The sequence below is a fragment of the Canis lupus genome, chromosome 6, assembly GCF_048164855.1.
Source record: "Canis lupus baileyi chromosome 6, mCanLup2.hap1, whole genome shotgun sequence".
NCBI lineage: Eukaryota > Metazoa > Chordata > Mammalia > Carnivora > Canidae > Canis > Canis lupus.
This window is the reverse complement of record NC_132843.1, coordinates 4,816,186-4,842,836: the sequence shown is the minus strand read 5'-3', so window position 1 is coordinate 4,842,836 and position 26,651 is coordinate 4,816,186. Positions and strand designations below refer to the sequence as shown.

Here is a 26,651-nt window from a genome sequence, read left to right as displayed (position 1 = left end):
CAGAAGCTCTTCAAGGACAAGGAAATGACTGCCAATATCCAATGTCATTGGGAATTAAGTAAAATGAGGCCTCGCAGTTTTGGTGAGATGGGAAGACACAGACTCAGAGAAACACTATGCTTCCTCCAATATAAACATAGTTGATAATGGTCTTATCCTTTCCCCTGATGGTGGCAATCTTGTGAAATGTACTTGAAAAATTCACAAAAGACAAATATCTGGGCCCCAACCAACATCTGATGAATCAGAATTTCTAGGGAAATAGTTGGTCACCCACGCATCTAATAAGCATCCAGGTGATTTGTATTATCAAGAAATTTGGGGAAGTAATTTTATGTCATATGCCTTCCTTACAAAACACTTTTCCACAAATTGTCACTTTCTCTGAATATAAACTTGTAAGGCTTGAGGCCACCGCATTGAGAGAGGAACCCCTGAGAACTGTGGTCTCCACTATGGAGGGGCCAGCTGGCCTCTTCCCTCAGAGCATCTGCACCTCAGTGAGCGCCTCCACACTCAACCACAACCCTGCTTGACACACCCACCCCCTTGTACCCATAGCCTCCTGGGGGCACCTCTAATGTGGCTTTTGTTTGATTTGCCAGCCATGACCACCAGACTGCGCACTGAGGCAAGAAATGTGTCTTTCATGCCTTTGTGCCAGCATCTAGCACAGGATAAACATTCAGTTTATGGCAACTTAGTTTAAGTGCATAATAAAGGCCAAATGAATGGTTAGTGAGTGTGAAAATAAGAAAACACCAACTGACATGAGGGGAGAATCTCAAGCTTGCGAAGATGTTTTATTTATTTCCTCCAGCCAGTAAACAATTACTGAGCCTCTACAATAGGCCAGGCCCCATAGGAGCTGCTCAGGATGCTAAAATAAGGTGTGATCCCTTCCTCAAAGAATAACCAGATCTCTCAGAACTTTCTAGGAACCTTTGAAATTAGAAACGTAGTTGTATATAAAAAAAGATGACAATGTCACATGTATTTAAAATCTAGGTCCTTCCAAAGTGGTGTCACTCTAGTAAGAGCTGCTGATGTAAAAGAAAGGCCTCTATAACAAATTATTTCTCATGCTTCTTCTTCCTTAGATGCCCATGATAGCCTTGGAGAGAGAGGTTTAACGTTTGACCCGAGAATTTTAATAAAATGACCCGAGAAATGACCCTGAAAGTTTGTGAAAACAAGCAGCCTTGCTGATAAGGATGATTTCACTGAGGTTGTTGACTTTGTTCTCATTTTGCCATTTACTGATCAGAAAATTTTTTAAAAAGATTTTATTTTTTATTTGAGAGAGAGAGAGTGAGCATGAGCAAAGGGAGAGGCAGAGGGAGAGAGAAAGGGAGAAGCAGACTCCCCACTGAACAGGGAGCCTGATTCGGGGCTCAATCTCAGGACCCTGGGATCACAACCCGAGCTGAAGGCAGACATTTAATTTATCGAGCCACCCAGGTGCCCCATGTTGTCATTTTTGAGAGAAGATATCTTTTATGCCAATCAAAGTGAATAAGCTATGAATAGAAAATATATGAGGCAAATGTCATCACTGATAGGTGTCTCTGGTTGAGGATAAACCAAGCCTTCAAAGCAGAAGGGGCCCCTGCGGGTATAAATCAGCACCTCAGAGGCACAATGTCAGAGGCTGCTGGTCACAGGTGAACAATGCCCCTGTAATTGTGCAGTTTAGCTCCCTCCCAGCCCATACCCATGAGAAGACACTCGCCTTTGTTATAAGCAGATATGATTCAGATGCATCCTAGCCTGGATTTGGCACGTGGCTCCTTCTAAGAGTCGGTGTTTGTCTTTCTTTCCCAACTGTACTTAGTATAGAAAGTGTTCAGTTGAGGCCTCATGAGGCACCAAGTTAGAACCCATAGAGGCAAAACATTCCAAAATGAGGTGCTAGCCAGCTCTGAAGAAATTTCAAATCAAAACAGTTGATGGGAAACTGCTTAGAGGTCTTTTAAAGCTCTCTTGGGGGGCAGAAAAGGGTCAAGATGGTGAAGGTGACAGGAGGGAGTGTCAGGAAATTTCTCTGTAGAGGGCACTTCTGTTAGTCCCCTCCTCCCACGAGGTGATGGGGAAGGGAGGACGGGATGCTGCCATTCTCTACCCAAATCCCAAGCGAGGAGCTTCAAGCAGCACCATGCAGAGATGATAATCTGTGTACTCTGGACACTGATGTCCAACTTCAGTCAGAAAATTGGGCTGGCAGGGGTTTGGTGACAAGGCACAGGAGTTGCTTCATTGGGAGCCATAGACATTAGCAGAATTACAGGCTGTGTGAGTGCTGCCATTAGACCTGAAGCAGGAAAGAGGGAGTGCCCGGAGCTGTCCTAAGTCTTGCTCAGGGACACTGTCTACAGGGGTGATGAGACTCCGACAGAAAAGGTCAGGAGGAGCAGATGCTGGGAAACTAGGGGCTAGAGGAGCCCCATGAGAGAAAAGGAAGATTTAATCAGCTCCAGGCCAGGCCAGTGTGAGGCCATCCAAAGAAAACACACCACCATTCCCCGCCCGAGGCTATGGTCTAGCCCAGAGCTGGGGGTGGGTGGGTAAGAGGCTTATAACAGAAGTTATATCACTGGAAAGGAGGGCAGAGGAGGAGGCAGTGAGGGAGGTGTACATGAGAAATGAAGAAATAAATAAAATCTTAAAAAAAAAAAAAAGAAATCACTAGAAGAGGGAACTCTTCTACCTGGTAAGAAGTCAGAGTTTAGGTGTTGGTAAGGATGTAGAGAAAGGGGAACCTTCTTGCCTTGTTGGTGGGAATGCAAACTGGTGCAGCTACTCCAGAAAATAGTATAGAGGGTCCTCAAAAAGTAAAAAGAATAGAACTACCCTATGATCCAGCAATTACACTACTAAGTATTTACCCAAAGAATACAAAAACACTAATTCAAAGGGATATATGTACCCTGATGTTCACGGCTGCACTACCTACAATGCAGCCTAATTATAGAAATAGACCAAGTATCCATCAACTAATGAGTGGATATAGAAGATGTGATATCTATCTATCTATCTATCTCTATCTATCTCTATCTATCATCTATCATCCATCTATCATATATATATTCATATATATATATATATATATATATATAAAACTATTATTCAGCCATAAAAAAGAACGAAATCTTGCCATTTTGAATGATGTGGATGGAGCTAGAAAGTATTATGCTAAGCGATATAAGTCAGTGAGAGAAAGACAAGACTCATACAATTTCACTAACATGGGAATTTAGGAAACAAAACAATTGAGCAAAGGGAAATAAGAGAGAGAGAGAGAGAAGTGCAAGACAAGAAACAGACTTTTAACTATAGAGAACATATTGATGGTCACCAGAGGGGAGGAAGTGGGGGATAGGTGTAATAGGTGATGAGGATTGAGGAGCGCACTTCTGATGAGTACTGGGTGATGTATGGAAGTGCCAAATCACTATATTGTTCACCAAAAACTAATATCACACTGTATGTTAACTAACTGGAATTTAAATAAAAACTTAAAAAAAATAAAAACTAAAGCCATTTCTATCTTCATGTGAAAAAAAAAGAGATCAGAGTTTGGTTCTTTTTTGTGACTGGACAAGTCTAATTAACAAAGAGAGATTCTGTTCACTATCTGACATAATTATAGGACTTTCTATTACCTAGGAATGATCAGAAAGTGTTTTTCATTCAGGGGCATGGAGAAAACTTTCTCTGTAGGATACATTTTCAAGGGACATTAGAGGTCCGAAATAAAATGGTTTTTATGATTACATCCCATGTGTTCTGATCCCTTGATACTCCAGTGATGTTAATAAGAATCAGCGATGAAGGGAAGCTCAGAGACCAAAGTCAGTGCTCAGAGAGGAGAGACCCCATGATGTCCAAGTATCACACAGGAACTCACCCTCCGGGGCCAGAAACCCCTCATGCAGGTGGGATAACAACATGTGAACCTACAGTGACACACTTCGAGGTTAACTTTCTCACAAAGGGATTCTGGAAGATGTTAGCAGCAGTGGGAGCAGTATTTCTTTGATGCATGAGTCTCTGATGTGTTTTAAAGTTACAGGAGAAAGAGATGGAGTTAGGAAGGAAAATTCTGGAAGATTGCACAATGTATGAATCCTAGAGAAGGGAATGGTCATATGCCATCAAAGGCCTTTTTCCCAATTGTGTAGCAGGGTGAACAGACCATGATCCCTTATCTTGATACTCTATTAACTATAGACTAATTCTCAGGACTCATTAGGATGATTTTAACAAATTTATGCCTCCCTTTCATTTAGGATTTGTATGAAAGTGGTATCATTTAACTTTTTCTTTCTCTTTCTAAACTTTGTAGGATGAATTTCAGAAAGTGGATTCTCTATGCCCTACTCACACTAATTTCTTTCATTTGATGCCCCTTTCCATCATATAATTGTCTTCTCTGCAATAACTTCTCATGCCATCCAAAGACGTGTGTGTACATTTGATTTGGTTAATTCTGAAATGGCCTTTGCTATTTTTTAGCCAAATGCTTTCTCTTGCCCTTCTTCATTGCTCTTTAATACTCTGACCCTCAAATTCTTTCTGAATTGGCCAATTTACCTCTATAGTTAAAATGCTTAAACATCTTTATCTTCAGTGAATACACATAGCAGGCTAGATTTTAATTCTAATTAATGTGTAGACTGTTAACAGTAGAACATATGTCTCTTTTTGCTATAAATCTCACAGGTAGTTTCTGTTTTTGTTTTCACCTGGCAGCAATCATAGATCCATTCCAGATGGTTTGTGTGAAATGGAGAAAGTCCTAGTTTAGACTGGGGAGCTCAAATTAAGGTTCATCCCTTAGTTACCTACTCGTGAATATTTTAGGTTTGTAGTGTTGTAGTTGTAATATGTTGTTATGATTTAACTTTTTAAAAATTAGAGGCCGGAGCTCCCTGACTCAATTTTTAGAGGGCAAAGACTCTTTGAATTGTCACTCAAAATTAGTCCAGAAAAATGAGAAATATGTGTAAATTATCTCCTGAATAAATTGAAATTGAGCTAATCTCTCCATAGTAAGCATCAAATAATTGTTGGCTAAATGATGTCTCTCCTCTTTCCAGATAAGAAAACAGAACTGCAATACAATACAATGTTGAAGCACTGTGTCTTGTCTCAAAATATCCAATAATAAACAAGGTGAACTCCGGCACAGATTTGTATTAAATTTGGGAAGCTGAGTTTACACCAGTGGTAACATAAACTGGAATATTATTATTTTCCTCAAAAAGAGTTTGTGCACAGGTAGTGCAGAAGCACAGCCTGCTCTCACACAATTCAACTGAAGACTCAATGAAAATAAGTAACCTTTGTGATATGATGAAGCCGATCAGGAACTAAGCCAGGAGCATCTTTCTCCCCTTCTTTCTTTCCCACTTCTAAGGACAACTGTCCTTTGTTTTTTTGCATGTCAAAGTATATGTGCTGTCTTAGGGGCTTGGTGTTCTAATGTGATAGGAATTTCATTTAAAATAAAATCGTGGACAGTTGGAAAAGGAAAATGATGACCCGCTGTGGTTTTATTTGGCCTGACGATACAACAAATGTTCACTTGCCTCTTTCACAGAAACCCAGATAATGTACGATGAAACAATTTTGATGATATGCAACTCCAAAATCCACCACATGAACACCTGCAGCTTGTGAAAATACTCCAGGAATTTTAAGAAGAGCACAGTGAGGCGGTCAATCACCAGATGCCATTTGTTTCTTAAATCTGCAAAATAGTAAATTCACCCAAGTGCATAAAATGTTGTGGGTTTTTTTTCATTATTATTTAAAGCAGATCTTATAACATTCAGATTGGAATGAGAAGCTGTAAAGTAGTAGTAGTGAATGAATTCTAAGAATATCGAAATCTGGAGGAAGAGTGGTCTAAAAATCCCATATCATAATGATTTAGACATCACGCACTGAGACTCTGAGGGACAAGGTTGCTTTCATTAAATGAGTGTGAAGAATAATTTTGAGCTTATTTATTCTTAAGGCTGAGCTATAATTCCATAATTTCTTGGGAATATTAGGTAACTGAGATCCCTCTAAATGACATTTTTCTTGTCAAAACCATGCTTCCATAAGTTCTAGTTCCTTCAGAAGCTTAAAGGGAGTGGATAAACTCTCCATTCACCCCAGAGGAGCCAGCAGCTAGAGCCTGCTCCTTGTTGCAACTGAGAGTGAACAGAGAGTCTGAATGACCCAGGCCCAGTTCATGAAATGTGGTCAAACTCACTTTAATCATAATTTTTGATCAAATGAATCATTTCCTTCTTTCCACCTTGTGCTAAGTGGTAAAATTTTGCAGACTGGGGTCATGCTTCTGTGTAGAGGGGCTGTCCCAGTTCACGTGAATAGAAGTCATGACAGAACTATTTTGTGGAATCACCACATCACCATATGTGTAAACAAAAGCTCACGAGCCTAGACAGATAAGGCTTTAAGTAGTTTCTTCTTCACATGACTGGGAGGGTTGTAGCAGTTATTGTACCTGGTTCTAAAAGTTTCAATAACATTTCAGACATCGTGAAAAATGCTTATTTACGAAGTGACACAGACAATAGTTGATACAAAGATTTCAGTCCTAACTGAGAATAATTTAGAGGTATAGATGGCAAATGTATGAAGGAGTGCCAGGGCAAAGTGCAATCCAATTTTTGGTGAAATCCTATTAGTAAAGCTCAGACCTTCATGAAGTACTTGGCTAAATCTTAGTCCTGAGTGTTTGGTCTCACTAAGCGCAGTTCTCCTTTACCCAGAGAAACAGCCATTCCTTAGATATGGGAAGCGTAGTTCTGGGCCTCTCTCAGGGTCTTCTGAGATGAGGGGTGAAAAGGCATCATGTTTGGGGGAATTTGCCTTGGGAGGGATTTTCTGCCTTGTGCTTTTACGTCTTCTAATCCTTTAAAGCACAGAACACCAGCAAAGACAAGCGCAGGACTCCACAGTCGTGGACTCACAACACCATCCCCAAGGCTACTCAGTCTTGTTCCTCCCGTACTGTCTGGGAGCTGCTCACCAGACCAAGCACCCCGCCTTCTCTGCTGTCAGATAAGGCGTCCTGATCATCACGGAGGTCCAGTTCTCATTGTGCCCTATTAAACGTTATTTCAAGTCTATGAAGGAAAATAGAAAAAGGAGCCTAAAGAATCAAAAGGGAAAAATTGAAACTAACAATGACAACAAAAATACCTCTAGGAGTTGGTTTGACATAATAATGATCCCATCACTCATTTGCTCCTCCAGTTCCCAGGTCCTGAAACATTAGGACCGAATTATAAATGTGTTCTTAATGACTAGTTCCCAGACTGGGATTTTTGGGATCTTTGAGAATGCATTTGAAAAAGCCCTGTTGAGAATGTTCTCAAATTCTACACAGCTGTCTGCCTCCGCTGCTGGTAGGAGATGTCCTTGCTCAGGTTTCAGACAGCACAGCTCAGAGCCACAGCTCCCCGGGCCTGGCCCAGACAACCTCTGGCGGATCAGAATCCAGGATCCATAGCTGAGGATCAGCTCTCTTCTTCTACATCAGAATCACAAGGAAATGATGGGAGCAATTGGAACCAAATGTTGTTAACTATAACAACCAAAAGACCACACCCCAATTTTTATTTCATGGACTGGATCAAATCTATATCCACCTGGGAACAAGTCCGATTCATTCACTGGGTCTGTCAGCCAGGATTTTCTGAGTAGCTACTGGTAGTGGGTGGATTACCTGAGGTCTCTTCCTCTTCCTCTTCCTCCTCCTCCTCCTCCTCTTCCTCCTCTTCTTCCTCCTCCTCCTCGCTGTCTTTTCCAAGCTCAGCCTTCTCAGCCTTTTCAGGGCATCCCTCTGGTTTGTCCTCCCTAGGCTCGGCCAGCTTCTTTAGGTCCGGCTTGTCCAGGCTGGCGGTCAGATTCATCATGGCAAGGTCCGGAAGGCTTCCTTCAGGGTGCGCCAGTCTGTTGGCAGAGAGCAGGGAAGTCAAGAGAGGAAAGAGCCCTGGGAGAGATGTGAATGAGGGGCAAGTAAAAGGAGGATAAATAAAAATGAAAATCAGTGCATGTACAGAGGCCTTGCAATGTGGGGTTGTTAGCATCTTGTCACTTTTTTTTTTTAAGCTCTTTCTAAAAACAAACTGTAAACTCAGTTAGGTCTTGTTAGCTTTTCCAATTCAGGTTCTAGTGATTAGTCAGTAATGAGAGCTATTGACACCTAAACTTGACATTTTTCCCGGAGGAGAAAATGGTCAGAGTTTAGGATGTAGAAGCATGAAATGGCATCATGTAGAGCAAGCATTTCATGGCTTCACGGGGGACTTACTCATTTTGGTGGATTGGTAATTTTTTCTTGATGCTGCTCAAAGTAATTGAAATAGAAAGGAAAAAAAAGGAGATGAGAACAGAAGAATTATAAGGAATGTCAGAGATCACACATCATGCTACATATCATCCACTATTGCATTCCTGTATGCCGGTTGCAGTACGTCCTAATGCCAAGTGCATTCCAGGATGGCATCAATAGCGTGCTTTTGCTATGAACCCTAGGCTTGGCGACTGAATTGAGAGTGGATTGGACTGCAGATCATAAAGGGGAGAACATATAGACAACAGAGGCAAATCACAACATGCTTTTTAGTAACGCGGAAAACCATCTCACAAGAATCCAGTCATTCACACTCTCAATAGATTTTAAAAAAATTGTTCTTAAGTAATGTGTAATCACAGTCAACCATTGTATAGACTCATCCCACTCTGCCGTCATTTGAAGCGTATGCAGTGGAAGCGAAATGCTTTCAGGAGTAAGAAGTTTGCATCACGTCCCCAGCCCGCGGGCACCGGTGTTGATCACGGGAGGGTGTGTGACAGCCTGGGTGAGGCACAGGGACACAGTTTCACTGAGCCCGGACAGCAGCCGGAGCATTACAGCTTATTTCATATTGCACAATAACAAGTAGCATCTTCCTCCTAAATTGTTAAAAGTATATCTTTTTACTCATAGCCAATTTGAAGGAACATTTGTGGGTAATAAATATCAGGGAAAGATGTACTGGAAATCCCGATAGTCTTCTCCATTTGTAATGATAAGTGTATACGTTTCAGCTTGGTTGTAACAGGAGGGACAAATAATGATGTTATCCTATCTGTATAATTGTGAGCTCTGAGTATATTATCTAACCCTTCTGAAATTCACTTTTTTCTTCAATAAAATGAGTAAGTTTGGCTAGATAAAAATCTAAGCTTACTTGCAACTCATCGATTTTATATTTGAAACCTACCTATGATGCTGGGTAACTGTTGCAATGAATCCGCATCATTCTTAGACTTTTAGAGCTTTTATAATCCAAAATTAATTCCTTTTCACAGTGTCCACCAGGTAAATTATAGAATGCGGAAACAATTAAACAAGGAAAGAATGTCTTGAGGATGGTTCCACGTTGGTAGGAGTTACCACGATATACTACTTTTTTATTTTCCAAAGCTAGTCGCTTCACCCTCCTATATTTGGGAAAGTACCCCCTGGCCTCTCCTGAAACTCCAAGGCCATATTTTACACCCCAGCACTGCATGTCAAATCTCAGAGGACATACATGCTGTTCCTACTTCGCTAGGACTCTGCATATAAGGTGATATTAAATGTAAAAGCAGTCATGTGTCACACAATTGTAATAGTCATATGATGCATTCTCTAAGTGAGAAGATATTTTTCATTATGACATTTGGTGGCGGCATGATCATCTCGGAGTGCATTTCTATCATCTACATCGGTAACTGCTGTGACTCAGTACTGACAAGGAAAACAGCTTGCCAAGAATTAGAGCTAATTTGTGAGATGAAATTTACAGAGATGAGGCTGTTTCTGAAGCTGCCACTCTAGCTACATAACAAAAAGTCCTCAAGCAAAGAGGCCCCCAGAGTGTCTTTCCATAGGTGGAGCATATTAAGGGGAGATAAGCCAATGAAAAGATGAAAGAAAAACACTGGAATAAACCGTGTGGAAGCATGTCCAGAAGATGGACTTCTGGAAACTTGTAATAGTCTAAGAGAGATCTGGGACTAAATAAGGCTGGGGAGAGAAGATAACCGAATATCTGTGTCTGAGCCAAGTACCTGTGCATTTCCCTCTGACATAATCCTTATAAGGAAACCAGGCCTGTGATACCTGGATGCCTTCTGGACCAGTCTAACCTTGGGAGCTTGTAATGGATGGGAGAGAAAAAAGGGAAGATCTGTATCAGGCTGGAACTTACTAGAGTCTAGGAGTCTGTTAATGGAGAAACTACATGAAAAAAAATCTGTGTGCATAAAACGTGTACAGATGAAAATATTTCTAGTGCCTGATTGGAGTTTACAATTTTAAAGAGAACACCTGTGTATATATGCTTTCATTTTTCTTCCATTTTTTTCATAGCAATTTTTTGAAGGCAATACAAAATAATGTTAAAGCATGCTCATTGGAAAGATTCAGATTCAAACCTCAAGTAGAACTTACTAGCAGGATGATTTAGCAAAACTCCATACCCTGCCCCTAAGTCTCAGTCTGTTGATCTGTAAAATGCAATAATAGCGCCTATTTCACAGGAGGCTGTGAAAACTAAGGTGACTTCTGTTAAGCTCTTAAAGAAGTGCTTAGTACACAGGGACTATTTTTAAAGAACCATCTGCTAATGACAGATTTTCATGTACTGCTTTGATAATTGTATCACAAAGAGGCGGAATTAGAAACATGCTTTTGCAAGGGACCACAGCACACTGGACACTGAGGCAGATGCTCAACCCGGACTATAACTTTGTCATCAGCACATTCTTAACAGAATTGGTGTATGACAATGGCCATTGGGAAGAAAAAGAGCCAATGTTTCTTCCTTAGGAGTCTGTCTCCATCACTTTGAACCTGCACTCCCTGCAGTCTGCCCACCAACCAGCTCCCACTACTGCATTTGATGAGGTGGGGCAGAGGCGGAGGTGGGGCCATCTGCACCACGGGGAGTTCATGGACAGAACCAGCCTTCAGTTTGCCATTAATGAACAGCTGGCCCGAAGCTCCTGGAAAGCCTGTGTGCCTCAATTTAGCTATTTCCCCTCAGTAGTAAATTTTAAAAAGGGATCCTGGTTTTTCAAAAGATAAATTTGCAACCATGCTCCCTAAAACTCACAATACTGGTAATTCTGTGCTGAACTTCATGTGCAAATTACCTAATCTGCACTTGAAGGAAATTTACAAATAGACTTGGTGATGAACTGGATTCTCAGAAAACTTCCTCCCCTATTCCCTTAAAGTATACCTTTTTGCATGCCTTTCCCCCTATGGAGTTCATTTTCTTTTCTTTTGCATTATCTTTATCCATTCCTATAACTTCCTTGCCTTGCTTTTATGATGTTCCAGGCTCTGAGCTGTAAGCCTCTCACTGGCCATTTCTCCTTTTGCATTCTAACAAAGCAGGTGATGTTCTTTTTGTGCTGTCACTCACTTTTTCCTTCTGCAGGCACAGCTTTCTTTATATGGTTCTTTATATGGTCCTCCTTGTGTACCTTTCTCTGTTTGTATCTACATAATATTATTCTAATTATAGTTCTGGGGACTCTTCCTTTGAGGGCAGAAAGCCAGTCTTAACTCTCTTGGGCTCCCTTGCACAATACAGCACTGGGCTTGGTATACAATGTGACTCATTGAATGTTTGATCAATGGATTCTATGCCCTGGATAGGCATTCTTATTTGAAACAGAAGACACAAATCAAAATGTCATCAGTCACCCACTATCCTCACCAATCCTACTTCACACTTTGTTAGGCCATGTCTAAATTTTAATCAACCCTGAAGTTGAATGTAGGTACACCTTCTCTTTCATCTAGAACTCCCATTTACAAACACAGTATTCTCCTTATGAAATAACACTGAGCTGGGCAACCCCGGTGGCGCAGCAGTTTAGCACCGCCTGCAGCCCAGGGTGTGATCCTGGAGACCCTGGATCAAGTCCCACGTCAGGCTCTCTGCATGGAGCCTGCTTCTCCCTCTGCCTGTGTCTCTGCTACTCTCTCTCTGCATCTCTATGAATAAATAAATAAAATATTTAAAAAAAACACTGAGCATACAAGGAAGAAATTATGGTAGAAAGAAAGCTTACTTAACAAAAGGATTGACTTAACTATTTTCCTCAAAACATCAAAGCAGGTCCTATTCAAAATTGGACATGGTTTACACACAGCTTTTCAGAAGCACGGTGAGGGGATAGTTTATTGGGTTACATCTTCCGTGGGCAATAACTCTGGCCTTTCTTAATATGTCAGCATTCAGACAAAAACAAAGATTCTACTGCAAAGAAGATAGTGTAACAGTGGAATGTTTTGAGCTTTTAATTATTTTATATGACTCAGGATCTTGATCATTCTAAGAATTCCTGAGTGCATTCCCTCCTTGGCCTTGTGACTTGGGTTAACAGACATGGATAGGCTTTCTCTCAAGAGAGAAGTCTGAGATAACTGGAGCCATGACTTGTGCCAACCTCTGCTGTTGGAACCCCTCAAACCAACTCCTGCCTTCTTAGGTGTCCCAGCTGTGTTCTCATATAGCCAGTGGTAAATACTTTATGGGAAGAAACAGTGAGAGATAGAAAGAGATAGATGAACAAGAGAAAAGGGAGAGGGAACGGGATGGATGGAGGGAGATAGGAGTGAAGGGAAGTGAGGGAGAGAGGGAAAGGGGGAGAGAGATTGAGGGAGAAGATCCTTATGTTTGGAAAGATAAAATTTCAATAGTTGCTCAAGATCTCCAGCTGGAGTCTTTATCTTGCTTCTCTGCCTGCCAGCTAAAAACCTGAGCTTGGCTCCTCTCTCCCAGGCTACTGACAAAACTGGCTCCCAAAGGAACCAGCCAGTCCTCATTCCCTCCTTCAGTGATCTGCACAGTGATGCAATAATTTTTCACACTTCTTTCTGGAAGTTTTGGCTTCCAGGGTTTGCTACTTGGTCGTCAGCCCTGGGATTATCCTTAAGAGAAAAGTGAATGCAATAGAGACCAACAGTTCTTTCAAAGGGTTGCTTTGTTAATTGGATTAATTGCAAAATATATGTTTCTATGGCCTAAATTACTGGCTTTATTGCAAATGATGTAAAGTTATAGGAGTGGATATTTTAATTCACCTATTTCATAAAGTCAGGGCAGCTTTAGTAAATTAGATCCCAAGGGATCTTTTCTCCTTACTCTTTGGGAAGTTGAGGATAACTCTGCAAACAATACTTATCAAAGTTTACTCTTTATTATGTGTGGTCATTTGCATGTTTTATCTCCCCAGCTGGGTGATGTGGCTCTAAGGTAGTGCCCATTTCTGCATCTTTTGTGAAATCTGGTGATGTAAAAGATCTTTCTTCAATACACTGATATTTCAAGTAAAGGTATATTTGAAGAAACTGATGTCTTAATTTTCTTTTAACCATATATTGTTGTGACTATTATCACTTCATTCAGGAAATAACTGCCAAGGGTCAACTGAAGGGTGAGGCCCGGAGGTAGGTGATATGTGGACACCATGGTGAATTATACCAGGGACTCCAGGCCTGAGGAGCTGACGCCTCTGGCAAGGGAGATAAGACAGGCAGGCAGAGGACTGTACAGCAAGTGTCAGAAGGCAGCAATAATAGAGTGCTGTGGAAATTCAGAGGAAGGGCAGATTACTTTCAGCGAGGAAAGTTGGCATTTGTGGGCAGGTTTGTGGAGGAGGTGGTTCTTGAGCTGAGCTCTTGATGATGTGTTCAAGAGGGTGATAAACTCTTAGGCAAGCCTTGAACCAATTTACCAAATAATGATATTAACGGGGCATATGTTTGAACCAAGACCAAAGGCCAAGCACCAGCTGAAGACCCTCCGCAACCTCCAAATCCACTTGCAGCGCCATTCAGGATAAATACCCAATGGTTTGGTTGGCAAAATACATCCATGAGCATACCTGTCCACTGTCTGATGACATCATTTCTCATTTATAAAACAGCAAAGTGTTTACCAAACCAAGAGACCATTAAAAAAAAAAAAACTAGAGAGAAAACATTGAAGTACCCACCTATTTATTATTAGATATACGCGCCCATTGACTTTGGCATGGCTACGAGGTGAGAGATGGAAGCACAAGGTGGCATGTGGTGGTGATGGGGAGACAGGCAGGAGAGAGAAAGAGGAGATTGTTAGAGGGGAAAGAGGTAGATTGTCTTGCAAGCTTTAAGTCGTCAGGTGTGTGGTCATTGACACTTCTATGCATGAAGACAAGTCAGGGCAGCAAGATTTAAGAACAATGTGAAATTAGACATATTCAAGAAAAATGCTTGAAGATAACAAGTTGCTCCCTGCTTCTTGCCCTCCCCATCTCACACACTTTGCTAAAATTTTTTAAGGTTTCAATTTTCAGAGCACAGTTATCAAATAAAATACCATCTAAAAGATTGATTCTTGCTCCTTTCCCCAAATTAAAAAAAAATGAAATCCTACTAAGTAACCATATGCAACATATTGTTTTCTAAATTGTATAAGACTAAAGTTAAAAAAAAAAGTCATTTTGTTTCTATATGCATCCCAATACTCTCTAAAACAAAGGATGGACAAATTGCAGGGATGAATATTTAAATACATGATGGATATTTAGTACATTAGTATTAAATATATATTTTATAGTAGACTATAGTTATGTTATAATATTATATAGTTTAACAATATATAAATGAAATAATATTCCTGAGAACACCTTCTAGAAATAAGTTTTCTTCTCTCATGATGTATATCAAAACTTTTTCTAAATGCTAACTTTATAAATTCTCAAAGGCTAACCACAATGAATTCTTCTTCAAACACAAGTGACATTTGCCCACACGATCTTTTATGTGTGCATAAAAACATGGCACACACAAACAGTGGACAAAACTGGAAAAGAACAGGTGGATATTTACAGAAACAGCAGTAATGGAATCAACGTAAGGAATACAATGAATCAATTATTCCCTATTTGTGGGCCATGTTTTGTAAAGCACCTCCTAAGGAGGTGGGAGCAGAGAAGGCAAAGCATGACAGTCTAACCCAACTCTGTGAATATTTCTTTTTCTTCATAATTTTTATCATAATGTGGTCACTTATTAGGGCTCCAAGGACAAAAAATACTGCGAGGTGAAAACTATTAGTAAGGAAAAGTCCAGCATGGGAACAAGTTGCTTAAAAAAGATGGGATATGTATCGTACCTTCAAAGTTAAAATTTGGGGACTATATGAAACTGTTGCAGGAAATCCCAAAACACCAAACTTGAGTTTGAACTGAACTTTCAGATCCTAGAAAACTGTATCTCAAAGAACTGAAAATGAAATCCCATATTCCTAACTTCTTTAGAAAGCTGGCCTTATGTAATCTCTCGTCATTCTACGTTGTCTTGGAAAATTAACTGCTTCAGGTCATGCTCAGGGCTAAGCCATGGCCATGAGGAAGGCAAGCAATGACCTCAAATGGCTACAGATCATTTAGATCTTCTTTCTTCTCTTGCCAGGGCATGGAGGATGAGGGCTGTAAGTGGAGCAGCCATGGAAACAGGGAGAAAACATCTCCACATGACACTGCAGTCCTTCCCCAGAACCTACATAATTAAATAATGTTCTAAATGCTTCCAAGGAACTCTGAGGAACAAATTCAGTTTTCATGTACCCTAGGTCTCAAAAATTGTGACTCTTTTGGGCTGGTGCCATCTTTGTTGAGCTGCATGGTCTTCTGCAAAACTGGTCCTGAAAATCTCTATTTTCCAAATATTTTCCAAATATTTCTATTTGGTTGTGTGGTATTGGATTCAAAGGTACGATAGGAAGAACAAGGGCAGGAGAAAGCTCCTACATTCTGGGAGAGCTTTGCATGAGGAGAAAATAGAGATTCAAGGGAAGAAAGGCATTTGGAAGAAAAAAAATTAAAAGTATCATTAACAACCACCAATCATTACATTTCTTTTATAAGCATGCAGATATAGTTTGCGGGCCAACAGGTTTTTCTTGATTATTGAATATGACTTTTTGAACATAATGAATTTATAATGATACAAAGTATGTCTTCTTGTCAGAGTTGAATATCAAATACTAATTTTATCCCCAGCTTTTGCAAGCAATGTCAAGAAAGTCATCAAAAATACTTTTACTGGGCAGCCCGGGTGACTCAGCGGTGTAGCTCTGCCTTCAGCTCAGGGCCTGGTCCTGGAGTCCTGGGATCGAGTCCCACAGTCCCTCAGGCTCCCTGCATAGAGCCTGCTTCTCTTCCTCTGCCTGTGTCTCTGCCCACCGACCCCCCCTCTGTGTGTCTCTCATGAATAAATAAATAAAATCTTTAAAAAAATACTTTTACTAATTATTGATAAATCTCACTTTCCTGTGCCCGCACTGTGTTTGGAAGCTTTTAACCTTAGGGTGACTTCTGCTGCTAACAAGTTTGCCTCAAAGTAATCTCTCCCAGGGGGCTCCTGTCTTCTAATAACTACCTTATTTTTCCTAATGTTTGATTATCACTGAGGACAGCTACTGATGCCATCTGTGCCCTCTCCCTGCCAGGGCGTTAGGAAGAGACAAGTTTTCACTGAGCTTGCTTACTGATGGTGGCGAGACAGGATAAGAAATCATGATTGCTTGATACTTTGGGATTCTACTGGTTGGGAGCCATTCACAGCCTGAAGGTCATCTGGAGCATACTCAGAATGAAAAGGAAAGGTAAACCGGGTTCAACAAAACACAATATGGAAAATGAATCCGCTGGATGTAAATAAATAGAGATTAGAAAATGGTTTTCATCATCAAATAAGAGTTTTGGAGTTATCTGCGACTCCAGTTCCACTATAGCAGAAAATCGAATGCTTGGTAGTTCATAGACTGTCTGAGCTGAAATACAACTTCTCTTCCTTTGCTGTACTACTCATTGTTTCCCTTCAAAAAGAGTTCAGAAGGAATTCTAAAGGACGAGAGGGGATTGGTGGCTATCATCTGCAGTCCTTCCATATAGCCCTTTGCTCTCCTGGTTCCTTAACAAGGATTTTTCCAGGAACTGAACTATGGACTAAATCTGAAGCAAAGAGGAAAATCAGATCAGTATGAACATTCATTAGAAGAATGCTTGAAATTTCCCTGTGAGGGACCAGACTGTGAGATTTGTGATAAATCCAGTGGTGGTTTCAACACACATGAGCTGGGAGAGAGCTATCTCATCTGTTGCTTATAAACAATTTATATTTATTGATAAGAAGACAACAGAGAGCTGATAAAGGCAAACACTGTCTTCATTTTATTTCCTTACACGTTATTCTTACTACTATTAGATTGCAGATTCTAGCATTTTTGCTGTAGTTCTTCATTTCCAGAGTGGAAGGGAAAGCTCTTCACATCACATTTTGCTTTGCTCTCACTTCTTAACTGGCTGTTAGCACCATAGAGAACTCATCCTCTGAATCAGCCAGATTTTGTAAATGTTTTAAAAACACATTACGGGCCCAGATACAAAATCTCCATCACCAACTCTAAAGAATTTGCATCTGAGCAGCTCTTCTAAATCTACTCACGCAATCAAGATTACTTTGCATTAACCAGTCATGAGTCACTACGTATTGTTTCAGAAGCTCATAAAACACTCCATATTTTTTTCTCATTTCTTTTTCTGCATTCACAGCTTGGTGCTCAGGGAAAGCTCAAGGTTTCCTACCTTGAGTTATTGGCTCTACCTTAGTTATTGGCTTCCTACAGGGGACCCAGCTGAGGTGAGGAATCAAAGCTGTCCCCCCAGATCAAGAGGCTTGTGCTTCTTGCGAGCACTCACCTGTAGATGGCGCTGTCTTCCTTGCTGGGAATGGATTTCAGGTCTGTGAGTTCCAGGAACCTATCGTGGAAGTAGTGAAGGTGTAAAATGCACACCAGCAGAAAGGAGGTTGGGATGAATATGCGAGTGAATAGCTCTGCCACGGTAAACTGTTTTAAGCCAAGATCCTCAAGCCTGTAAAATAGAACAAAACAAAACAAAAATCAAGCGCCTTTCTTAGGCAATGAGGGCACATTCTTTTCACTCTAAATTCCATCACAGTCTTCACTGGCCTCAGTTATACCATTTCTTGCATTCTCCCATTTCTTTCCTCTCTCTCATGCATTCGCTTCGGTTTTGTCTCCATCAGTCCGACTGACCTGCTCTTACAGTGGTCAGTAACAACTTCAATATTGCCAAACTCAATGGCTGCTTCTCTGTCTTTACTTCTGCCTCTAGTCCTTCTTGAAACAATCCTGGTCCTGGTGTTGCCACACTGTCCTGGCTTTTCTCTTCTGTTGCTGTCTCCTCCTTTTTTAATTGGACCTCCAGATGTGAAACAGCCTCAGATTCATTCAGTGTTGAGTCTTTTATCCAGGTTATCTCACAAGTCCGCGGGGATTTATACACTGTCTTAATGCCAAGGACTCACGTGTGCATTTACAGCTCAGGCTTCTCCTGTGGACTCTCGTGCCCAAATGTCTACCAGGGGTTGTTGTTTTTTTTTTCTCTCTCACAATTATTGTATATTTAGGGTCTTCCAAACAGTACTCTTGATTTCCAGTTTTGCTCAGCCACACTGTTGTCCACCCCGGACCCCACTTGAGTTGTCTCTGATACAATCGTCTACACTGTGCCAAATTCTGAAATAAGGAAGTCTTTCTTTCTTTGCCTTGGCATTTCATTCCTCCACACTTTCTTCAGTCTCCTAAACATCCCTTAAAACTGCCTACTTCTGTTACCCATCTCTGTAACACTTGCTCTGGATGAAACCACCATAAATTCTCATAGGACATGTTGCTGGTGACCCTGCCTCATGGTTTCTACTCTTGCTTTCTGACAGCACTTTTTTTTTTTTCCAGCCAGTCAAGGGTTCTTTAAAGACTAAAAATTTTCACTAAGAATAAGATGCCAACATCACTACCTACAAGCCATGCATATCCTGGGTGCCTGGCTCCATTCTCCACCTCTGCTCCATCCACTGTCCCCCTTGCTCCTAGCAGGTGAACCTTCATCTGCTTCCTCGTTGGCACCAAACTCAGTCTTGTCTGAGGATCTTCACAGTTGCTGCTGTCTTTGCCTGGGATGCTTTTCCTCACCTCAACTCCCAACTCACACACTTCTCTTAAGGCCAGCCCTTCAGGTGGAGTTTAAATGTCACCTCCTCAGGGAAGCTTGCCCTGACCACTCCGTTTATAGTTTGTATTCTGCACTATTCACTACCTCTGTCTGTTTCCTTTATAGTCTTGCCACAATTTGTAATTAATTTATTTGCACAGTAAGTAGAGTTTTTTGGTTTTTTGTCTCCTCCACTGGAATATAAACTCTGGCAGTACTTAGACTCTCTCTTGCTTCCTGTTGTGTACCCAGGCAGAGTCAGTGTCTGGCATGTGAGAGGAGGCATTTGGTAAATATTTGTTGAATGAATGTTATAGTCATGTTAGCCTAGCTACATGGTGAGCCTTTCCTTTTAAGCTTTTCTCTTAGCCACCTCAGCAGGCTTCATTTAGTTCTATGCCCAGTTCTAGTTACTAGTTTAAGAAGTTGGTGGCAGCAAATCAGAAAAGGATATAGTACATGCGCAGATCTATTACACACACAGAAACAATTATTTCATCTGCATTAGTCTATTAGCACTTTTTCTATGGCATCAAGTGCTCCTTAGAATCTTAGTACCAGCCACATACATGAGGAGAGACCGCTGCTTTATATTATGAGCCTATGAATCGACTGAACTGTTGAACAGAGCTTCAATTTGGAAAGTAGAAGGCATGATTGGCTGAGCAGTAAGCAGGTATTTCACATGAAACAGACATTTTAAAAAGTTATTTCATCAAAATGGGGCAGAAAATGCACTTTTAAATCAGTATTCATTAGGTACGTACTGTGTGTGTCAAGCCCACGGCTCAGCAGGAAGACCATGAAATGATCTGTTCTCAAGGAACTGATAGACACCGATGACATCATGTTATACCAAAACCTTCTAAAGATGTCTGAACAATATGCATGCAAGTCTTCACTCTGTTACTTTTACAGCCCATTTTTACACCAAACTGCTTACTTTTCTTTTTTCAATCCCGTCATATTTTGCCACAGGCCTGGGAAATTCTCGAACTGATATGTGTATATAAAGATAAGCACCAGCATAGTGTAGATAACTACAGACATCCAAAAATATTTTAGGATTCGCCTCCACCATTCATAGTGCACCTGTGAATCAGATGTTGAAAAACAAACAAGAAAAAAGAATTGATTAAAAAATATAACCTTACAAAAATCATCACTTGTCATTTATTCAAGTATGACAAGTGATATTTACAAATACTTGAAAATCAAATCTATTTCATGTTTTGTGTTTGAGGATCTATTCCTCGTAGAGTCAGTTGGATCTGGATCAGAATCTCTCAGTATAACCAGAGTTGCTAACTACACCTTTGGGTAATTCGCTGGACCATTCTGAGCTTCTGTTTCTTCTTCTGTAAGTACCTACTTTGAGACCTGGTATAAGGATGAAATCATAATATTTATAAGGCTCTCGGCACACGACCTAGTCTATAGGAGGCATTCAAGCAATGATATGGTAGATGTTGTCATCATGGTAGTTACTGTTGGGAGAAAAAATGCCTCAGTTTTGAAATTCCAGTATTTAAAAGTATTGAGATACTTTTGTTTCTATGGGTGAATTATTGTAGTTGCTTGACTTGTTCTGTTGGTTGCCTGCAAGAATAGTGTACTGCGGCACTTGTTTCTATCACCAAGCTACAATTTTTCTGTGACTTAAGACTGAATTTGTAGAGAGGCCAATTCATCTCAGTAGAATCTTTTATAAATTCTAATTAATAAAATACTAAAACAGTTGATGCATTATGCACACACACACACACACACACACACAAGGTTTTCTGATTCTAAAGTCTGAAGTACAAGTAACTGGGTATCAACCCATATTTTAGATTATCCAGCCACTGTTCTTAAATTACTATTCAAAATTTAAAAATTATACAGATGTTTTTCTTTATCAAAAGTTTGTGAAAAACTCATTAACTTGTTTGTTTTTTGTTTTACTTTTTATGACCCCTAAATTTTAAAATAATGGATAAGCTGAAGTCATTTCGCATTTTAGGCCTTCTAAGTTTGTAATGTTTTAACTGCATTGATCACTTTATGTAATATGTTCATGGGATTATAGTAATTTAGAATCTTGTCAAAGGAAGATTGCACATGCTCCCGGGATGTCTACAAGAATAAAATAAACAGAGGACAATCATTTACCCACCTGATACAAGGCCACACAGAACAGAAACAGCACCATGTAGATGATTTTGTACATCACAATTTTACCCTCGAAGCTGACGAAGAAGAACATTCCTCCACAGACGTAGATCCAGTACTTGATGAACATGGCCACCACCAAATTGCCCAGCACTTTCATGATGTCCTGGTCATCATCTTCTTCCATTTCCTCTTCCTTCCTTCTCTCTTGCTTCTCTTCTTTGGGTTCGTCTTCCTCCTTCTCTCCGGCATCTCCTTCCATTTGTATATCTTGCTCATCATCTTCAAAATAGAAGACTGTGCTGTTAGACTTAGCTGGTTCCCTGCCCAGAGCCACACTCCTACTGGGTGTTGTATGTCGGACATGGAAGCACAACATAAAAGTGTTACTATGTGATTTGAATGATTTTGGGCTGTTCCAGTAAACAAGGCAGCATGTAGAGCTAATCATAATCAATGTATATAACCTTCATGAAATATATTTAAAAGAAATAAACCTGGTAATATATTATGCTAACCTTTTTATAATACCTAATTTCATTTTTAGTATCTAATGACACTTTTAAGTACTGCAGGATCTAGAAAAATTAAGTTCACTGGTTTTGTTTTCCACAGTTTTAGCTACCTGAGGTCAACCATCGTCTAGAAGCAGATGATTCTCCTCCTGACATATCGTCAGGTGAATAATAGCCTAACACCATGTCACCTGCCTATGTTATTCACTTCCTCTCATCACGTGGACATTTTCTCATCTCATAGCATCCCTAGAAGGCTGAGTATAGCATGAGAAGATATTTTGAGAGAGAGCGAGATGACATTCACATAATTTTTATTACCATGTATTATAATTGTTCTATCTTATTATTAGTTGTTTGCATCATACTGTATTGAGTTTATAAATTAAACTTTATCATAGACATGTATAGGAAACAACATAGTATCTTTAGGGTCCAATACTATCTGCAGTGTCAGACATCCACTGGGGTCGTGTAACACACCCCTTATGAATAAGGAATCCCCCATACATACAATCACACAAATGAAAATGGATCTATCAGTTTCAAATTCTGATTGTTTCATGGCTCTGAAAGTGTGATCTTGAATAAATCATTTAACTTCTCTGAGCCTGTTTCTTCTTCCCTTAAGTGGGAATCAGTTTTGTGAGGACTGAATGACAGCACATTTTCAAAAGCTTCTTATAAGCTCCCACATGCACACTAAATTGTTCGGATGGGAGCCCTGTTTTTTTATTATTATTATTTTTTAATTGCTCCATGTTAATGTTCAGCTTTATCTGATCTGAAGCATAGAAGTTTTCTGATGTATTGGGGATGCTCCCTCTCTGTACTTTTGCTGAGTATAAAAATCTCCGGTCATACTAATTTACCTTTTTCTTCATTTTCCTGACTTCCAATTTTGACCTCAGATAAAAGAGCTTCCTTTTCTTGAAGAGCTTTTTGCTCTGTGAGGTGCTGCCTCAGCAATAGCCAAAAAGTAATGGTGAAAAGTATCTGAAAGTAGAGAATTAGCAAAAACAAGAATTAAGCCACCCATTTGAAGTGTAAATAAAATTCAACATATACAATGTTTTCTCCACATTTCAATGGAAACACAGTAAATAAGTCTTTCTATTTGAGACAGAGTCGGGAGCCCACTAGATTTCACCTGAAGGTCACTGGCTTTTAAATCTCATTTGCTAAAGACACAAGCAGGCGTGTTGAGGGCCCAGGGAAGGTGTCCCGACAGTTCAAACTACTTCCATCTGGGCCGGAAATCAGCTTTGGCAATTGATCTCCCTGGAGGTGCTAGTCCTTGATTTCCTGTCCTGACTGTGACATAAGCACAATTGTAACAGGAAGACATATTTCTTCCATAATGCTTGCTGACTCTGCAATGTTCCTTCTTATGAAGAATTCCACAGATGGGAAAAAGAACATTTCATCCCGGAAAACAGAACCTGTTAATATCCCATTCATCTCCCAAAGCTGAAAGAAGAATTGTTCTAGGCGTCCATACTAGTATATTAAGATTTTGTTGAAAGCTAGGAAAAAAAAAAAGCTGATGTCTTTGGGGAGCTGCTCCTTCAGGGAATATAGGACCTGGCACATAGTAGTTGTTTTCTACTAGCTTTATTAAAATACAATTTACATGCCCTACAATTTGCCCATTTAGAATGGGCAACTCAGTGCTTTTCGGTAAATTCATAGAGTTGTGAAACCAACACTGCAATCAATTGCCGAATATTTTCATCATCCCCAAAGAAGCCCCAGAGCAGTCACCCCATTCCTGCCCACCTCAGTCCTGGCCAACCACCAATTTACTTTCTATCTCTGGAGACTGCCTAATCTGGGCATTTTACATAGTGGAATTGCTTAAGAAACATTCTTTTGTCAGTGGCTTCTTTTATTTGGCATAATGTTTTCAAGGGTTATTCATATTGTAACCTGTACTGACACATCACTTCTCTTTGTTCCTTGATAATATTCCATTGTATGGACAGAAAACATTTCATTTCTCAGTTGATGGGCATTTAGGTTGTTACATTTTTTGAGACCACTCTGAAAAACTGCTATGAGTATTCATGTACAGGTTTTTGTGTGGAAATAGGTTTTCAGTTCTCTTGGGTTTAATACCTAGGAGTAGAATTGCTGGATCTTACGGCAATTCTATTTTTAACCTTTTGAGGCACTGACAGGGCATTTTCCAAAGTGGCTACAGCATTTTTCATGCCTCCCAAGCAGTGTAGGGGTTCCAGTTTCTCCACCTCCTCATTAATACTTACTATGATTTGGCTTTTTGATTCTAGCTATCCTGGTGAGTGTGAAGTGGCATCTCATTGTGGTTCATAGGAGGATTTTAATAAATATTTGCCAAAGAAATGAAAAATAGGCAAATGGGTCAATTTCACTTAGAATAACTGCCCACTTAACAATCCATAAATAGCCACTTCTCCTTTGCCTACAGCATAAATCAGACCTAGTAAGTCTTGGACAACAGGTTTAGGGCCTAAAGAAGTAGAGAACCAGAGTGCCTACATTTCTGAAAACCTGGCACTAAACTTATGGAAGTCACAACAAATTGAACTATAGCTGCAAGGTGGGAAAGAAATCTGTTTCTCTAATGCATGTCTTATAGAGCCTAGGAATACGTGGGGGCAGATGAGACACCTGTCCTGGAAAAGGTGATTTACAAGCCAGGTTTGGAAGGCATGGTTGATGTAGTTTGATGGAATGGGAAAGACACTCTAGCAGCTGATGGGTGCTACCAAGGATCTGAGTCTGGCTCCCCCAGAGTGGTCAGACCTCTGAGGACCCGGAGCATATTCTTTCCTTCTCTTATTTTCCATCACAGTGACCCTTTCATACTCTGCAAACAATACTTTGTACTTTGTACAAGTACTTTGACATTGTACTTTGACAATGTACTTTGAGAATGTACAAAGATGTGTACTTCGATGAATATCACTGTGATAGAGACTTTATGGTCTTGGGTTGTGTTGTTATCTATGATAAATTCTTGTTTTGTTTTGTTTTAGCTTCTGGGTACATTAAAATATAAGTGCAGACCCTACTTTCCCCAGAATGACACTGTTTTTTTTTTTTTTTTACAAGTAATACATTTATTTCTTCAAAAATGTCCCCCATCCCAAGAGCTATTCATTTTAGATTAGACAGGAAGTAGTTCAACCAGTTAGCTGGCATCCATTTTCAGATATCTCTTCCATATCCTGAAGAGGCTGAAATGGATTTGCATAGTCAAAAGATGAGGTTTTGAATTTCTTTTATAAAGAAAAGGCTAACTTACCAGTTTTGGGTGTGTGTTTGAGTGGAAGTTCAGGGAGGGAAAGAAGGAGAGGGAAGAGTGTGAGACAAAGGTGACTTGTCAGTGAAAATATTCTGTGCGACTGTCAGCATGGAGTGGGGTTTGAGAGAGAAAGTGGGAGTATATAGGCATGAGAGTTTTGTATGAATAAATGAATGAGTGAAGTTGCTATGGTCTGTGAACACAGGGGATTATGATCTAATTTCTGTCATTACTATTTACCTGTTAGGAGTTTCTCTTTTACCCCAATAGCCTTCACCAAGTCTGTTAAGAGAACCAATCCTTGGTATCTACTAGCACCCCATTTATGCCTGGTTGCCTTGAATATGGGGTATCTGGTAACCTGTAAAAAACGTGCTTGCTCTCAGGGAAGGTGGGTTTTGTGTGATGTAAATTAATGCCCCTTTCAGAGAGTGATTCTCTGCCTAGAAGAAAAAGGTGTTCAAGGCTCACTGAGTAATGACACGAGACCGCTTTCACAGTCTTAACACAAAGTCATCAGCACAAAGGGAATGTGTTTTTAGAGTCTGCCACTTTGTCCACAAAACAGAAAGGTTGGGTCTGAAGTAAAAACTATTAAAATGGACCATGAAAATAATGAGCACTGAAAGATCATGAACCTTGTTCCTAGGCATGAAGGCATATCATATAATCTCAGAAAGAAAAAAGGTAAGTGTCACACTTAATTTTTGCTGCCAACCGTGTTTTTTTTAAGACATGATTGAAGAAAAAAATGTTTTTTTTACTAATAATCAGTGAACACAGCAATGTGTTCAGCCTGTTTTGAAAACTGAGATCAAAGAAAATTCTCCAACCCTTGGATACATTTTACATGTATTTTCCTATTTCCCCATCTAATTTCTACTACACTGTAATTGACATTAAAATATAACAGACTATATTTTTCCTTTCAGTGGAAAGCGTTATTTTAAATAAAATATAAAATCATGGCATAATATTTATTCACGTTTAGATCATAAAGACCTCTAAGCAATATAAATTATTTCTCAGAGTTCTTAGTCTAGTCCTTTTTGTAAAGCACAGAATATTTGGAACCCATGTTAGCAAGTTTGTGATTGGATATGCTTATTATGGTTATTTTGGATTCGTCTCAATGTTTTGTTTTCTTGTTTTCCTATTCACTTACCTTCGAGGCAAGTTCTCCTGGCTCTTTCTTCTCTAAAAATCCTGGGACCTTTTTAATTTCGGGGAGTTCAAAACTCCATATATACTGTAGTATCAGCAACAGATTTCCATAGACAACCATGAAAGGAGAGCTTATCATGGCATATTTTCTTCTGTTGCGAATCATCCAAAGGGTGCATGACCAAATCAACAACACGAAAGTCAACCAGCTGTGATAGGTGATGCTCCAAGCCTCAAGGGAAAAGGGAAGGGACAATATAATGATGATCAGTACAATGTACAGTCCCCGCTCTGTTAGGTTACAAATTATCTAAGAGGAAAATGTCAATAACATTCAAATCAGGGAGAAGAGAGAGTGGTGAAACCATGGGGAGACATCCCAACCTGAGGCA

General features: G+C 40.0%; 1 protein-coding gene across 5 annotated transcripts in view; it reads right to left on the bottom strand.

Annotated features, from left to right (window-relative positions):
• PIEZO2 (piezo type mechanosensitive ion channel component 2) overlaps positions 1–26,651 on the bottom strand; it is a 440,944-nt gene that overhangs the window by 82,754 nt on the left and 331,539 nt on the right. For 2 of the 5 annotated variants that reach the window (XM_072828696.1, XM_072828697.1), the window contains exons 13-21: positions 26,261–26,491; positions 22,679–22,802; positions 21,296–21,573; positions 20,081–20,229; positions 17,821–17,994; positions 14,068–14,109; positions 8,336–8,368; positions 7,748–7,974; positions 5,592–5,752 (exon numbers count right to left, since the gene is read on the bottom strand). In XM_072828696.1, coding sequence (XP_072684797.1) covers positions 5,592–5,752; positions 7,748–7,974; positions 8,336–8,368; positions 14,068–14,109; positions 17,821–17,994; positions 20,081–20,229; positions 21,296–21,573; positions 22,679–22,802; positions 26,261–26,491 — 1,419 coding nt within the window. The remainder of the gene's footprint in view (positions 1–5,591; positions 5,753–7,747; positions 7,975–8,335; positions 8,369–14,067; positions 14,110–17,820; positions 17,995–20,080; positions 20,230–21,295; positions 21,574–22,678; positions 22,803–26,260; positions 26,492–26,651) is intronic. The other 3 variants (XM_072828693.1, XM_072828694.1, XM_072828695.1) reach the window with 2 other exon arrangements.